General features: G+C 42.3%; 1 protein-coding gene across 6 annotated transcripts in view; it reads right to left on the reverse strand.

Moving 5' to 3' along the window:
* The window catches only part of OSBPL3 (oxysterol binding protein like 3), a 194,155-nt gene that overhangs the window by 70,139 nt on the left and 108,714 nt on the right, over positions 1–15,302 (reverse strand). For 4 of the 6 annotated variants that reach the window (XM_018047074.1, XM_018047076.1, XM_018047073.1 and 1 more), the window contains 7 exons: positions 8,197–8,313; positions 7,987–8,040; positions 6,078–6,191; positions 2,738–2,905; positions 2,034–2,157; positions 609–712; positions 312–404 (listed from right to left, as the gene is read on the reverse strand). In XM_018047074.1, coding sequence (XP_017902563.1) covers positions 312–404; positions 609–712; positions 2,034–2,157; positions 2,738–2,905; positions 6,078–6,191; positions 7,987–8,040; positions 8,197–8,313 — 774 coding nt within the window. The remainder of the gene's footprint in view (positions 1–311; positions 405–608; positions 713–2,033; positions 2,158–2,737; positions 2,906–6,077; positions 6,192–7,986; positions 8,041–8,196; positions 8,314–15,302) is intronic. The other 2 variants (XM_018047077.1, XM_018047075.1) reach the window with 1 other exon arrangement.

The raw sequence follows: 15,302 nt of genomic DNA on the forward strand, positions 1-15,302 counted from the left end.
GTGGGGCAGAGCACACAAGCACAGCAGCCAGAAATCAAGGTGCACACCCCAGTGGGGAAGAGAGCAGGCAGGCTAAGCAGTAAAGAAGGGAAAACCAAAACCCTAGAAATGACTGCAGTCGCTCCAACTGCATCCCATTTTTCCCTTACTCAATATGCATGACATGCTTATTTTAGTATTCAGAAAACCCAAGTGACTGAATTCCTGTCTCTGCACAGGGTATCTGAGAGTAACTACAACATAGTCACTTTTCTATGGACCCCAGCTTGTGTCCCTGAGGAAACCAGCCTGGAGGGGGAAGCAAGGGTTACCTGCAGCATTCCTTTAGCGTCTTTGCCAAGAGCTCTGGACCGCCACCTCCTGTGTGATCTTTTTTCCTTTTTGGGACTTTCAAAAGCTCCACCCTTTGTTTTAAAACAGGAAAGAGAGCACAGACAGTAAGATGCACCAAACCAACAGGGAAAGACACACACCAGAGTGACCAACTCCATCCCCTTGAATTTGGCTGAAGCAACCAGCCAGAAAAACTTCCCTGTTAGTGAAAGCCTGGGAGGAGAGAGGAAAGCCTAAGAGTGCCAGCAGGCAAACAGAAATGGGCTCTGGCTGACCTGGATGGCATTGATAGCTGGTGCCGAATATGTCCGATGCAGGATGTCCATACTTTGCAGGAGCTGGCTCATCTCCAGCAGGTAGGAGTGACAGTGCGCCAGGTCTGCAGGGGGAAACAGGAGAAACAGGAGCCACTTGTCTTGCGTTCAGCCTTCACTGTACTAGTGCCAGCCATTTTTCTCATTTATCTATATTCGCTTTTATATATGTAAAGCTAGGAAATTTTACTTCCGTTTTTATAGGAGAGGCAGTAGACTTGTGGTTAAGGGCATAGATCTAGAGAACCAGGCTGCCTCAGTCTGAATGTACTTAATGAACTGAACCGTGGCCAAATTACCCTTCTCTGGATCTCAGTTTCCTCACAGGCTTCTCTGGTGGCACTAGTGCCAAAGGATCCACCTGCCAATGCAGGAGATGGGGGTTCAATACTTGGGTGGGGAAGACCCCCTGGAGTACGAAATGGCAACTCACTCTGCTATTCTTGCCTGAAAAATCCCACAGACTGGCAGGCTACAGTCCATGAGGCGATCATGATATTCTGAGCTCATAGGACATTTGAGTCAAATAAGTTGATAAAGGCAGAGTACTTTTATTGCTCATATTTATTGAGAGCGCAACATTTTATGGCCCCAGATGTGATCCTATCTGCATTCAACAGAGAAAAATGCAATTTTCAGGCATCTTTCTCTGATAGTGGTTCTTAATCGTGGCTACGTTTTAAAAATCAACTGGTGAGGTTCTTAAAATTACCTATGTCAAAGTCTCATCCCTGGTCAATTAAATTAGAATACTCCCAACCTCACTGGTGACTTCTTTTTTAGTTCCATAGGTGATTCTTAACTAAGGTTGAGAACACTGAGCTTCCGTATATCAAGAGTGGCTCCTTACCAGAATCAGTTTGGAAATTGTGAAAAACTAGTGATGCCAGGGCCCCACCCTGCACTAATTTAAAGGGATTCTCTGGGAGAGGGGCCTGAGCATGGGTATCCTGGCATTTTAAAAGCTCTCTTGCAATTCTAATGTGCAGCCAGGGTAGAGAACACCTGTTTGGCGAGGAATCTCCATTTGATTCACCCACTCACCTCTGGACAGTGATTTATAAGTTATTGGATGTGCATCAGAATCATTTTTGGCACTTAAACCCTGGATTCTGCGATTTAGCAGTCTATGTGGAAATTCGCATTGCTGCTTAAAGAAACAGAAAAGGAAACCTACTCACACACACACCCAAGGGAAGATATAAAACTCTAAAAGAGAGTGTCTTTTGTTTATCATGAGTGCAGATCTTCATAAGCAAAATCTGACAGGGAACATAGACCAGTCTAGAGGGAGAATATAAATTCACCTGGAGTAGAAATGAAATCAGGAAAATCTAAGAGCAGAGGTTTTCGACAGAAAGAAGCAGAGGTTTTGAGTCACTCTACCTTTGGAGCATTTTTCCATGTCCTCTGAAGACTGTAACCATAATGGAACTCGAGTCTCACCACCACAAGAAAATGATAAATTGCTTCCGGTTTGAAACGAATTCTGCTTTGATATACTGCTACGCTGTTCCACAGATGACAAAAGCACATTATAAATGAAAACAGAGCCTGGTGGGAACACTTTAGGGGAAAGGATAATAAAGTGGGCCAGTTGCTAATGGAAGCCGTCTGCCCATAATGAGGAAGAAGCTTCTAGCAAAGCACTCCATCAGAGACCCTGAGAGCTCCAGCTGTCACCCATGTGGCCACACCGTGCTACAGGCCCCTGAATTCTCCTCCTGCCAAATGATAACCATATGAAAAGATGACACAAATGTTGGGAAAGACTGTGTGGTTCTGTATGACTATAAATGTATCTCCTGCAGTTTACAGCCAGAAAGCAAACTAAAGTCAAAGTGATCAAGGGAGGGTTAGGATGTTAAATCCCTCTGTACATGCTCTTCTTCAGTTATGATCGCTGCATTAATAGACGCTCCTCTGGCCCTGGCTCTGACTGAGGGGACACCCAGACAAATAAAATCCTAGATCAAACTCATTCTGCTCCTCCCTGTAAACCTCTTCTTCCTCAGACACTGCCCTCAAGAGCAGACTCCCCGCCACAAAGCCACCTATTTCCCTTAGATTCATGATGGGCAAATCATTACCTTCCTATTTGAAATGGTGTCCATGACCCCAGGACCAGAGTCTGTGACTGCAGATCCTGGGAAAAAATGATTAACTTCGTGCGGAAACATGGCGATTTCATTCTGACGGTACATTCTGTGGTGGCGGAGTTTGGATACCCACTCATCAAAGACGTCCTCTGACTTTACCTAGATTGTGTGGGGTCGAAAGGACACAAGAGTATCACTCATCTAAGAAACAGTTAGTCATCCCATTGAGGTCATTCCTGGCACCTCTTCACGCTGACACATGTAGAAGTGTGGAAGTACCGATTAGTTTACTTCGTTACATTCATCTAGTCTATGGAACAAGTCTATGGAGTAGGAGATGGGAAGCAAGAATGGTCTTCATAAACCCCACATTTAGGCATTCTATGAAAGAGCCAACTGTTATGCTATTATTGTGTCTTACATTAAGCCACAAACAAGTTGAAATTTACATTTATCCATCTCTTACAAGAAGAAAGAAGAATTAGAAAAAAGGATATTTATCCATCTCTTTAAGCAGTTCCAAGTTCTCCTGTCCCCATTTCTCATATCCCCACTGAAAACATTACACCATTTTTTATTAATAAAAAACCTCTTTTCTAATTCAGACTATTCAGATCAATCTTCTCTGAACTGGAGAGAATGAATAAATTCTTCTTGAAATATTTAACCTTGTTCATCTTCTCTGATAACGAAATGCTACTGAGGAATAGATGTTAATGAATGTGAAGGTTATTTACAAGAACATTTCTCCCACTCTTAGAAAACAAAAATCTGATAAAGTATTATCAGTGATTTCCAGGATTTTTCAAACATACAAACATAAACTTTTAGGCATTCTCTCCATGATTGACTATCAATGTATAATTTCTATGAAGAGTAATGTTTGTATGTAGTAACTTTTATTATAAAACACATCAAATGTGCATAAAAGTACTAAAAAGAATATATGAAGCACCTATGCACCATAAATATCTCTTAATAGTCAATAGTTCTATGTATGTATGATGGTGCATTAACACTTTCAAAATGAAAAGTGATAGACATCTATATATGAGAAAACAGAGACTCATGAAAAGGCAATATAAATGACTCTAAAAGAATACTCAGTAGGTTAACTTCCAAGAAGAAAAATCCAGGTCAATTCAGTTAAAATCTTTACTAAAGCTGTTACTGACAGCAAGGATGTGGAAATAAATGTCAGCAACATCCTTCATTTAGGAAGTGTTTGGTTGACATCTACATTTGTTGTGTTGGTTAGAAATACACATAAGACTTGAAACCCCACCAGGTTCTACTGGACATGCCATTTACAGGTAGAAGCAACACAGACTCACATCTATTTGTCTCCTTTAAATTATGTTCTTGAAATGTACTTCATTTCCCAGACCTTGCTACTGGGCATTTTATAGGAATCCTGTGTCATTCTTTGTACTAGTCTACTCTCAGAGGCCATTAAAAGTCAGTGCCCAGAGCATTCCTCTTGACCCATTTTTTAACTGGGTTAAACGAGGCAGAACAAAAGCGCTTTCTTAAATAACTGACCAGGGTTCTGCGTTAGCCCCTTAGGTAGTCACAGGACTGCGGGTGCACAGCTACGTAACTCTCTGCTGCCCAGACCCCCTTCTATGATAAAGGGAGAGACTGGGACTGGATGGCTCACATTAGAAACTGTCTGACTCTGAGACCATCAGCCAGGACGTCAGATGAGTCCACACACCCGCTCTCACAGGCATAACTGATGGTCAGAGTGGACAGGAAACACAAACAGAACTGGAGGTGAATCAACACAGAGAAATATTAACCAGCGTTTATCACGATATTAGCATTTGATGTATGTCGAGGCATTCTAGTTCTTTAAAAATTAGGAATTAATCATTGCTTTTACTTTGTTAACTAGAATAGAGAAATTATTTGAGAGGAGGTTTACCACTGAAGTGGTAAACCTTCAAAGATTTTTTAAAAAATCTTTTTTAAAAAAAGATTACAGGTCTCTCCCTCCTTTGATTCACATTAGTTATTCTTAGTCAAGGGTATTGTGACCAGCCCAGGGGATGTTTGATGACATCTGTAGACATATGGGGGTTGTGATAATTAGAAGAGGGCTGTTACTGACATCTACTGGGGGTAGGCCAGGGCATCCTACAATGCACAAGACAGGCCCCCATGGCAAAGAAGTTTCCAGCCCACCCTCCAGATGTGCTGAAGGTGAGAAACCCTGCTCTAAACAATTATTACACCCATAAGCACAGGGGCTTAGGCTTAAAAAACAGTATAGATTTGACTGTCCTGGGCAGTCCCTCAACTACATGTATGTGCTAAACATGTATTTGCCCAAGTACCACAGACATGTCATGGGGAGGACAGGGATACACTAAGATGTGAAGATCTCAATCTCATGCTTTTATTGTCCTAACTCTCAGCCCCCATTCCCAATATTCCAAGTAATTTGTCCAAGTAAGAAAGGACTCCTACGTTTTCTCAATTAATTTCTAATCCTTGGGTAACATCTAATAATTATATATAATAAATGAACCTATTGAGCTTACAGTGGGTCAGGAATTACATCAAGTTTTCTACATTCAGCTCCACAAGATGAGCAAAGTAGTTCCCACTGTGGGGGCGGCAAGTGGTGAGAAAACTAAGACTTTCAGAGATTCAATCATTTGTCAAAGGCTGAGAGCAAGTAAGTAGTCAGGTGCTTAAGATCTGAACCAGATCTGGATCTCCAAAGCTCTTGCTTCATGATTTTAATTATCTATACAATCTGCAGCAGAAGGGGCAGAAGAATGGAGTGAAACACTCCATTTCAGAGACACTATTTAGAGACCCGTCCTTTAGGGGAAAATTTTTTAACATCACTGTGGTATGAGAATTTTAATCCCTATAAAGTTAGTTGACGTTGTAAGCCAGAGCTTCACAGACTAAAGATCATATTATATTTCAGGAAACATATTTTATTCTATGGCAAATGGCTCTTCACTAAAGATGGTACTGCCTGGGAGTAGAGAGCGTTTATATTTGAAAACATGAAGTTTTTTTTTTGGTTACTGATGTCACAGTCACAATGGAGGCCAGATATGAGGGAGAAGAGACAAGGATGTTGAATTTATTTTATTGAGTCCCAGTTTGAGAGACTCTCCTGCACAATGAAGAACTGTCCCATCCAGATAGCAATAGCATCCTTAGAAATACTTTCCTAATGAAGATCTTCTACACATTGGCTGGATGTTCTGAAATTCACAAGGCATCACCAACAGTACTGTAACTGACGATTCCTTTGCGACATGAAGGATCTGTGGAAAGGGAGACAGCGCCTGGGCAGCAGTCTCACCTTCAGATGGTAAATGTGCTCCTCGGTATCCAGGTCTATGCACTTGGATGACTTCTTCACAGACATCACCGAGAGCCCGACGTCGATGCAGCCATGCAGCTTCTCTCTCTCTATCTGCAGGGGTATGCAGGGGCCCCATGAGAACCACAGTGTTAAAAACCACCGGAACATCCTTGACACTCCTTTCCCTCTCCCTCCCCTTCCACACCCGCTGATAGTAAACACAACAGCCACACTTCTCCAGCACTTAGTGTGAGCCAGCGCTGAGCTGAGTGCTATGCATGCATCATCCTGCTTAACCTAAAGGGAAGACCGGATTGCAGAGGATTAAGTAACAAGCAGAAGGTGAGGAAAGCTGACTGACTCCCACAGCAGTGAATTCACCTGTGAATGGCACTGCTTCCTGCAGGATTTCTGGGGTCTAAATTCATTTGGAAGTGATTTTAGAAGAGGAGTAACTTTGTTTTCTACCTCTGTGACTCTATTTCTGTTTTGTATTAGTTTCATCTGTACTCATTTTTTAGATTCCACATATAAGCAATATCATACGATCATGATATTTGTCTTCGTCTATCTGACTTACTTCACTCAGTATGACCATCTCTAGGTCCATTCATTGGCTGCAAATGGCATTATTCCTTTCTTTTTCATGGCTGAGTAATATGGTTACAAGGGGGAAGTGTGGGGGGATGGGAAATTGGGAGGTTGGGACTGACATATACACTATATAAATAACTAGAAAGAACCTACTGTACAGCCAGGGAACTCAATACTCTGTAACGACCTATGTGGGAATAGAATCTAAAACAGTATGGGTGCATGTCTAACTGATTCACTGTGCTGTACAGCAGAAACACGGCATTATAACTCGACTATACTCCAATAAAAATTAATTAAACAAAAAATTTTTAAAGCTGAGTAAAACATAAAAATTAAAAGAGGAGTAAGGAAGCTAAGACAGGCCACTGTGGGTCAGGCACTATGGCACATTTCTGCAGGTAGCCCTACAGGGTGAGCACCGTGAAAGAGGAAGGCAGGAGGAGAGAAGTGCTGGGTGAGAGAGGGACTCTCGTGCAGGTAGGAACAGCAGTTATCCTGAGCCCCGGTGGGCCGTTTGCCTGGTGTCCACACACACAGGAATCTCCTGTCACCTTCACCAAGGACTTTCCCCACTAAACCCCTCAGTCCCCATAATAGTGGGAGGACACGTCCTGTGTTTTGTTCCTGTTACCTCACTGGGAAGAGATCTGTCCCCACTCAGAGAACCCCACAGTGCAACTCTAAGACCAGAACCCAGAGCTGGATGCCCAGTAGAGTATTGAGAGGGGCCCTCACACCTCCACTTGGTGGGTGAACTGAGCCCACGCAGAACCTAGAGAGGAGACAGAAGGGAACAGGCACCTCTGTTCCCTGAGAGAGAAACACCACCACCCTCATGGTTTCCAGCTAGGGAAATGCAGTCCCAAATGGACAGTCTCATCCTACAACCACTGTGTGCACGCTCAGCCGCTCAGTTGGGTCTGACTCTCTGCAGCCCCATGGACTGTAGCCCTCCAGGCTTCTCTGTCCATGAGGATTCTCCAGGCAAGAATGCTGGAATGAGCTGCCATTTCCTCCTCCAGGGATCTTCCTGACCCAGGGATAGAACCTGGGTCTCCAGCACTGCGGGCAGATTCTTTACCGATTGAGCCACTATATTGTTGTGCAGTTGCCCAGTCGCATCCAACTCTTTGCGACACCAGTGGTTAGATGCCATGGAGTAGGTGGCAATGCCTTAATCATATGCATGTTGTCAGGCTCAAGAGCCTCTTCCATCCTCATCAAGGGGAGTGCTAACCTTCTCTCCTTTCATACAACATGACTAGCCCTGGAGAATTCTTCAATAGCATGCTGGATTAAGACCACTTACGTCAGTTTGGTTCTTGGCATATTTCAAGATTCCTTTGTCCAGATAGAAGAATCTCTGTGGGGAACAAAGTAGAATTCATTAAAATATTCTATTTAAATATCCTTCTCTTGATCTCCTTGCTTGGCCTCAAATTAAATATACACGCCTAAGAACAGGGCCTGAGTAGGGAATGTGGGTGCAAACAAAGGTGAGTCCCAAGCCAGTTCTTACCTTATGCCAGCCTTTCAAGGGCCATTTTCTCTTTTTCAGCAAAAATCCTTTCTGTATTGGTGGCTCTTGGGTGTAATTCATCTCTCCCCTCAGTCCTTCCACCACTTCCCAGCTGTCCTGTTCCAATGAAAGAGTTCGGGCTCAATGATTAAATGAGTATCAGGCTCAATATATACATATATATCCAATAGAAACATTAAGAAGCACTTGATCCCATTTGTAAATCCATCTAAGATGATGAGATTGGCTGGGTGTGCTGGGGAAAAGAAATCCAGGCTTAATTTATGTACAGTTCTTAGACTTTATAGATTTAATGCTACAATTTAGTGGCATCAAATTTGTCTGTTTTTCAGGAGCTCTCTCTCAGCAAGGAATGTCTCTTCCTCTTCTGGTGCTTGAACCTTGACAACCACAGCTAAAGGTAAGGATTTTGCTGTAAATTCTATTTTTGTTCCCTTGACATCATCAGTTATTTTCACTCACTACTAGACCAGTCTAAATTTGAACCCAAAGCTATAGACATCAAGATGAAAACTGGGCAGGAGGGATGGGGTGGCTGAGAAAATTGGCCCCAAAGCGTGAGACTGTGTCGTGTTGGTAAACATGATGAGTTGTTTGAAATAATGACTTGGGCACACTATCCCCAAATTCTAGGTATTTAAATTGTTGGAAATCTAGAAGCGCCAAAAAGGTGGTTCTGCAACACATATTTGCATCCTCTTTTCCCAGAAATTTTGTTTTCTCTTCTTTTGTTTAAAAAACTTGAGGTGGGGGCAGTGTGGAGGAGGGTACAATTTTTGCTCTACTAAGCTGTTTGCAATTTAGGGGGATAAATAGTTATTATAATAAATCTGTCACTGTCAGCTGTTTAGGTTATTTCAACTAATTGGCTAAAAAATAATTTTAAAAGGAATATTAAAGAAAAACACTAAAAGTTCTAAAAAGTTATTTTCAAAGGCTTGAAAATGCACATATTCATTGCAAAATTATCCCAAGGTAGACCAAAGTTGGCTACACTTCAGTGGTTTTTAAATTTGTTATTGTTATTATTATCTTTTGTTGAGATATAACATATGCACAAATCTTAAGACCACAATTTGAAGAATTTATAAACCTATACCTACCATCCAGATTAAAGAGAAAACATTTCTAACACAGGATATTTTAATTTTGACAAACATGCCTTTCCCCTCTCAGGTTTACTGAGCTATTACTGACCTATAATATATGAAGCTTTAAGATATACAATAAGGTGATTTGATACACTTCTATTCCCTCACATAATTACTGTTTGTGTGTGTGTGTGTGTGTGTGTGTGGTGATAACATTTAAGATCTACTCTCTTAATGACTTTCAAGTATATGGTACTGTTAATTATAGTCACCAAGCTATACATTGGCTCCTCAGAGCATATTCATCTTATGGCTGGGAATTTGTACCATTAACCAATATCTCCCCATTCCCTCCGCCCTCCACCCCACCCTGACAGCCACCATTCTACTCTCTCCTTCTATGAGCTCCACATCTTTAGATTCTGAATATAAGTGAAAACATGCAGTATTTGTCTTTCTCTGATTTATTTCCCTTAGCATAATGCCCTCAAGCTCCATTCATGTTGTCATGAAAGGCAGGCCTTTTTAATGGCTGAATAACATCCCATTGTATGTGTATGTATGTACATATATGCAATATATGGATGCTTACATTTCCATGGGATACATATACATCTCACATTTTCTTTATCCACTCACTCATCCAGGGAGCACTTAGACTGTTTCCATGCCATGTCTATTGTAAATAATGCTGCAATAAAAACTGGGGCACAGATAGCTCTTCAAGAGACAAATGTGTCATCTGGCCAAATTTCATGTTGAATAACTTGGTCTTAGTCAAATCTCCAGCCCACAGGAAAGTGGTACAGACAGAGGCCAGAGGGGTTGAGAGATGGACCTTAATAACCTGGGAGCAGAAGCAATTGGACCCAAGTCCTAGGAGAAAGACCGGGAGGGCGTGGAACCACAGGCAGTCCTGGGTGCTCCAGCTCAGTTTCTGTGTTGTCCTCAAGTTCAATACACGAAAAACCCCCGGTGGCCAGAACACTTTCCTATTTTAGTGGCTGAACTCCCTTTGTATAACCGTCCCCAAAGATCTGCCTTATGTCTGATTGCATTTTACTATGAATAAGGCTAAAGCTACACCCCAGTATTTTGAAACACAGCATTGGTATTCCAGTATCTGGAGTTGTAAAAGTTGAATTCTTTAACGGAAAAAACAAAACTTAGACTCAACTCTTAAATTAGTGGACTTTTTCAGAAAGGTAGCAATTTCAAATGAGATTCTTTATAGCAATTATTACTAATTATTTCAAGTCACTTAAATTTTTAAAAAGTCATTCATACTTACATTCAGACAATTAATAGAGGAGAATGCATAATATTAAGTAATGAGAAGCCACACACACACAAATATTCTGCTCACATTTATTTCAGCTCAAAAAACCAGTCCTCAAAAAGTGTCTTGCCTGTCAAGATTTTAATGAATCTTCAAAATCATCAAGTTAAAAATTTAACCTCTTCTAGGAAGCCTCTTCAGAAGAAAGCACTATTTCATCCCTAGAAACTCCACAAGTATTTCATCTTACCTTTTGCCTACTTATGATAGTATATGCAAGGTTTTATCATCCCTAGATGGATAATAGACTCTTTGAGGGTGTGAAGTGTCTAGTTCAGTTTTTATTTCCTCATATGCCTAATCTGCTGTCCAGTGAATACTATGCATCTGATTGACAAACGGATAAACCTGGTCCTGGAATAAGGCTGCAAATAGATTAATGTTGTTGGAACATCATTCATTGGCTTGCATCTGAAGTGTACCAACAAAGGTCTGTATAGTCAAATCTATGATTTTTCCAGTAGTCATGTATGGATGTGAGAGTTGGACCATAACTCTCCATGAAAGGAGATGAAAATTGATGCTTTTGATCTGTGGTGATGGAGAAGACTCTTGAGAGTCCCTTGGACTGCGAGATCAAACCAGTCAATCCTAAAGGAAATCAATCCTGAATATGCATCGGAAGGACTGATGCTGAAGGAGCTGAAGTTCCAATATTTTGGCCACCTGATGCAAAGAGCTGACTCATTAGAAAAGGCCATGATGTTGGGAAAGATTGAAGGCAGGATGAGAAGGGGATGACAGAGGACGAGATGGTTGAATGGCATCAGTGACTCAACGGACATGAGTTTGACCAAGCTCCGGAAAAGAGTGAAGGACGGGAAGCCTGGCATGCTGCACTCCATGGGGCTGCAAAGAGTCAGACACGACTGAGCAACTAAACAGCAACAACAATACCTCTGGGCCAAACGACTCTTTACAAGTCAAATACAGCACAATCATACTTGAGAAAGAAACTTGAGAAAGAAGGTGTCATTGTTAAAGGAAACCTAAGGCTCAAAATTCTCTGAAAAGTACTCCAAAGAAATTAAGCTCCTCTGCTTTGCTTAAGACTCCCAGGCAGCACGCAGAGTGCTAATACCGAGATGTGCTAGACCACCATGCACATTTGCTCAAGACATTCAATCGTGCAAAATGCGAATGCCGAGAGGGATTAGATGTTACTTCATACTTAACAAAACTGGAAAAGAAAAGAAATGGAATGAGATCATGCTTGTTTAAAAGATAACAAGGATTAAATTTCAAAAAATGTTTCAAGGATTCATGTTAGAACTAGATTTCTCCTGAACTGAGACACAGTATACATCTAACAATGAGCATGTGTGGCGGGCAGGGGATCAGATTTGGTTTGTTGACTCTTGAATAAGCCAGACAGGGTTCACATTTATTACTACGAAACATCATCTTTTTCCCCCTCACTTTATCTTCTATCTGGGCTCAGGACATGAAACTCTTACCAGGCTGGAAGAGGCAGATCTAAAGAACTTAGGCAAGTGAAGGCGCTCCTTGACAGAGGGAGACAGCACTGCAGCCAGCACCTTTTCTGGCTCAACCTCCCAATCCTCCCCCACTTCAGCTTCCTTATCTTTCACCATCCTGAAGTCATGAGGCTGAAATCTGACAGCCAGCATCCAGCCAGTGGTTCTCAGTAGAGGCAGTACTGTTCCCTTAGGCTGTGAAACCTTGGGGGCATTTTTAATTGTCAAAGTGATGGGGTGGGGGTGGAGTCTCTAGCAACTGATGGCTGGGGACCTGGGATGTTAGATGTCCTGAAATGCCTCAGTCTTGCACAATAAAACAAGTTGTCCCAACATCTGCAAGAGTTTCCAAAGTACACAGTGACATTTTCATAGGTGAAACCTGTTTATACTTGCCAAAGTATTTTTGCATGCTTTTTAGCACACTCTGAATTCTTGGGAATGCAACTACTAAGTAACAGATAAGATTGTACTTTCTCCTGTTTGGGACTTTACCAACAGTCACCCACCTTTTTGCAGAATCACTGACATCAGTGACAGTCGTGTCGCTTGTGTCATATGAGTTATTAATGCATCTCTGGGACGGGGGAGCCTGGTGGGCTGCCGTCTATGGGGTCGCACAGAGTCGGACACGACTGCCGTGACTTAGCGGCAATGCACCTCTATGGGTCTGTATTAGTAGCTGTCACCCCATGTATGGGGGTACCTGACTACTCCATTACATCTTCTAGTGTAGTCATGTCTGGGCTTTTACACATTGTAATGTACACCTTAACATTAACCACTTTCTCTGAAGTTGCCTTTATTTATAACAAAGCACTGTGTTAACATTTTCAAAATTATGTGTGCAAATACATTAGGTGAAAAATCAGTTTCACTTGAGTGTTAAAGGTTCATTGAAACACTGGTCACAAAAAAGGGGACATTAGTATGATGGGGTTAAAGATCACCGCTGATCTTGACACCAATTCTGTGAGAAGGAATGCCAGGCCAGGGAACAATGTAGCAAAATCACTTTGAAACTATAAGGGCTTGATCATTTTTACAAGTCAGTCCTTTTGGTTTCATCTTCAAAGTGTATATCTTCCATGTCCCTTTCCCTGTTTCTACATTACCACCCACCACTCCATCAAACCTCACTTTCTAAGACACCCCACTTCTATGATACCCCATCAGGTCCTATTCTCCATGCAATGAAAAAATGAATACAACATATCTGTCATTTTCACTTCTGTGGCTTACTCGTATTATTCCAGCCTCCCAGAATCTTCTCATGCTCTTTTCCACCCATACAAATGCTTCAAGATTTTAGCTCAGTGTCTATCTCTTTCCATGAAATTCCTAAATTACCCAAACCACATCAATCAAGTATTACTGTAAATTAGAGCAGTGTTGCTGTCCATGGGTTCCCCTGATAGCTCAGCTGGTAAAGAATCCGCCTGCAATACAGAAGACCCCAGTTCGACTCCTGGGTTGGGAAGATCCCCTGGAGAAGGGATAAGCTACCCACTCCAGTATTCTTGGGCTTCCCTGGTGGCTCAGCTGGTAAAGAATCTGCCAGCAATGCGGGAGTCCTGGTTCTATCCATGGGTTGGGAAGATTCCCTGGAGAAAGCAAAGGCTACCCACTCCAGTATTCTGGCCTGGAGAATTCCATGGACTGTATAGTCTATGGGGTCACAAAGAGTAGGACACGATTGAGCGACTTTCACTCACTTTCCCAAACACAGTTTTCTCCGTTATTAACGTCTTATATTGGTGTGGCACATTTTTTATAAGTATATGAACTACATCATTATTAACAAAGGTCCATAGTTTATACTAGGGAGTCACTCTTTGTGGCATACAGTTCTAAGAGTTCTGTCAAACACATAATGTTCATATGATTATATCCACCGTTATAATAACAAAATAGTTTCACTTCCCTAAAAATCCTCTTCCCTTAACTTTCATCTCCTCTCTTAACCTTCCTTGGAAACCAGTATTTATTGAATGTGGAAACCAAGGAAGAGAGAATTAGGTAACTTCCCCAATGTTGTAGAGTCAATGGACTGCAAAAACTATATTTTCAATCATTCTGCTACATACTGTAGCACATTGTACATTCTACTGTAATTTAAATATGCATATTCTAATAATTAATCAGGAGTAAATGCCATGGGGTGGCAGCTGGGGAGGAAGTGGGGTTGGAGTGGGGGAAAGTGAAAGTGAAGTTGCTCAGTCATGTCCGACTCTTTGCTACCCTGTGGACTGAAGCCTACCAGGCTCCTCTGTCCATGGGATTTTCCAGGCAAGAGTACTGGAGTGAGTTGCCATTTCCTTCTCCAGGGCATCTTCCTGACCCAGGGATCAAACCCGGGTCCCCGGCATTATAGGCAGACGCTTTTACTGTCTGAGCCACCAGGGAAGTGGTGGCTAAATTCAAGATCCAAAGGCATCTGAAAGAGTTATAAAGCCCTGCCCTATGGGTAGAGACAAGCGGGGCTGGGATCCTCAACAGAGCTGCCATGTCACCCATCCTGCATCCTCCTGAATGGGGTGGGAAATCAGCCTGTGGGATTTAACGCTGTCAAGGCTTTGCTCAATCCCTTGCTTGTATCTGGAATGCCTGCCCCACCTGCTTCTCAGCCCGATGCTTTCTCACTTAGCCCCATACCACCTCCTCCTCGGGACAGAAACTGTCTCCCTTCTCAGCACTTGCACTTGTCTGTCTCCCTGGCTAGAATGTGAATACCATGAGGACCGAAACTGGGGCTTATTTCTTACAGTCTCACTACCTGTGACACAGAGGCCCTAAATAAATATCTGCTGAACCAATGAGTGTGAGGAGCAAGGGGCTATAATAACATGAACTGGATGGGAGTGAATTGGAGCCCAGGACAGAAAAAGCAGAGATAGCATATTGAAAAGCAGAGACATTATTTCGCCAACAAAGGTCCATCTAGTCAAGGCTATGGTTTTTCCTGTGGTCATGTATGGATGTGAGAATTGGACTGTGAAGAAGGCTGAGCGCCGAAGAATTGATGCTTTCGAACTGTGGTGTTGGAGAAGACTCTTGAGAGTCCCTTGGACTGCAAGGAGAGCCAACCAGTCCATTCTGAAGGAGATCAACCCTGGGATTTCTTTGGAAGGAATGATGCTAAAGGTGAAACCCCAATACTTTGGCCACCTCATGCGA

This window comes from Capra hircus, chromosome 4 (assembly GCF_001704415.2).
Source record: "Capra hircus breed San Clemente chromosome 4, ASM170441v1, whole genome shotgun sequence".
Taxonomy (NCBI): Eukaryota; Metazoa; Chordata; class Mammalia; order Artiodactyla; family Bovidae; genus Capra; species Capra hircus.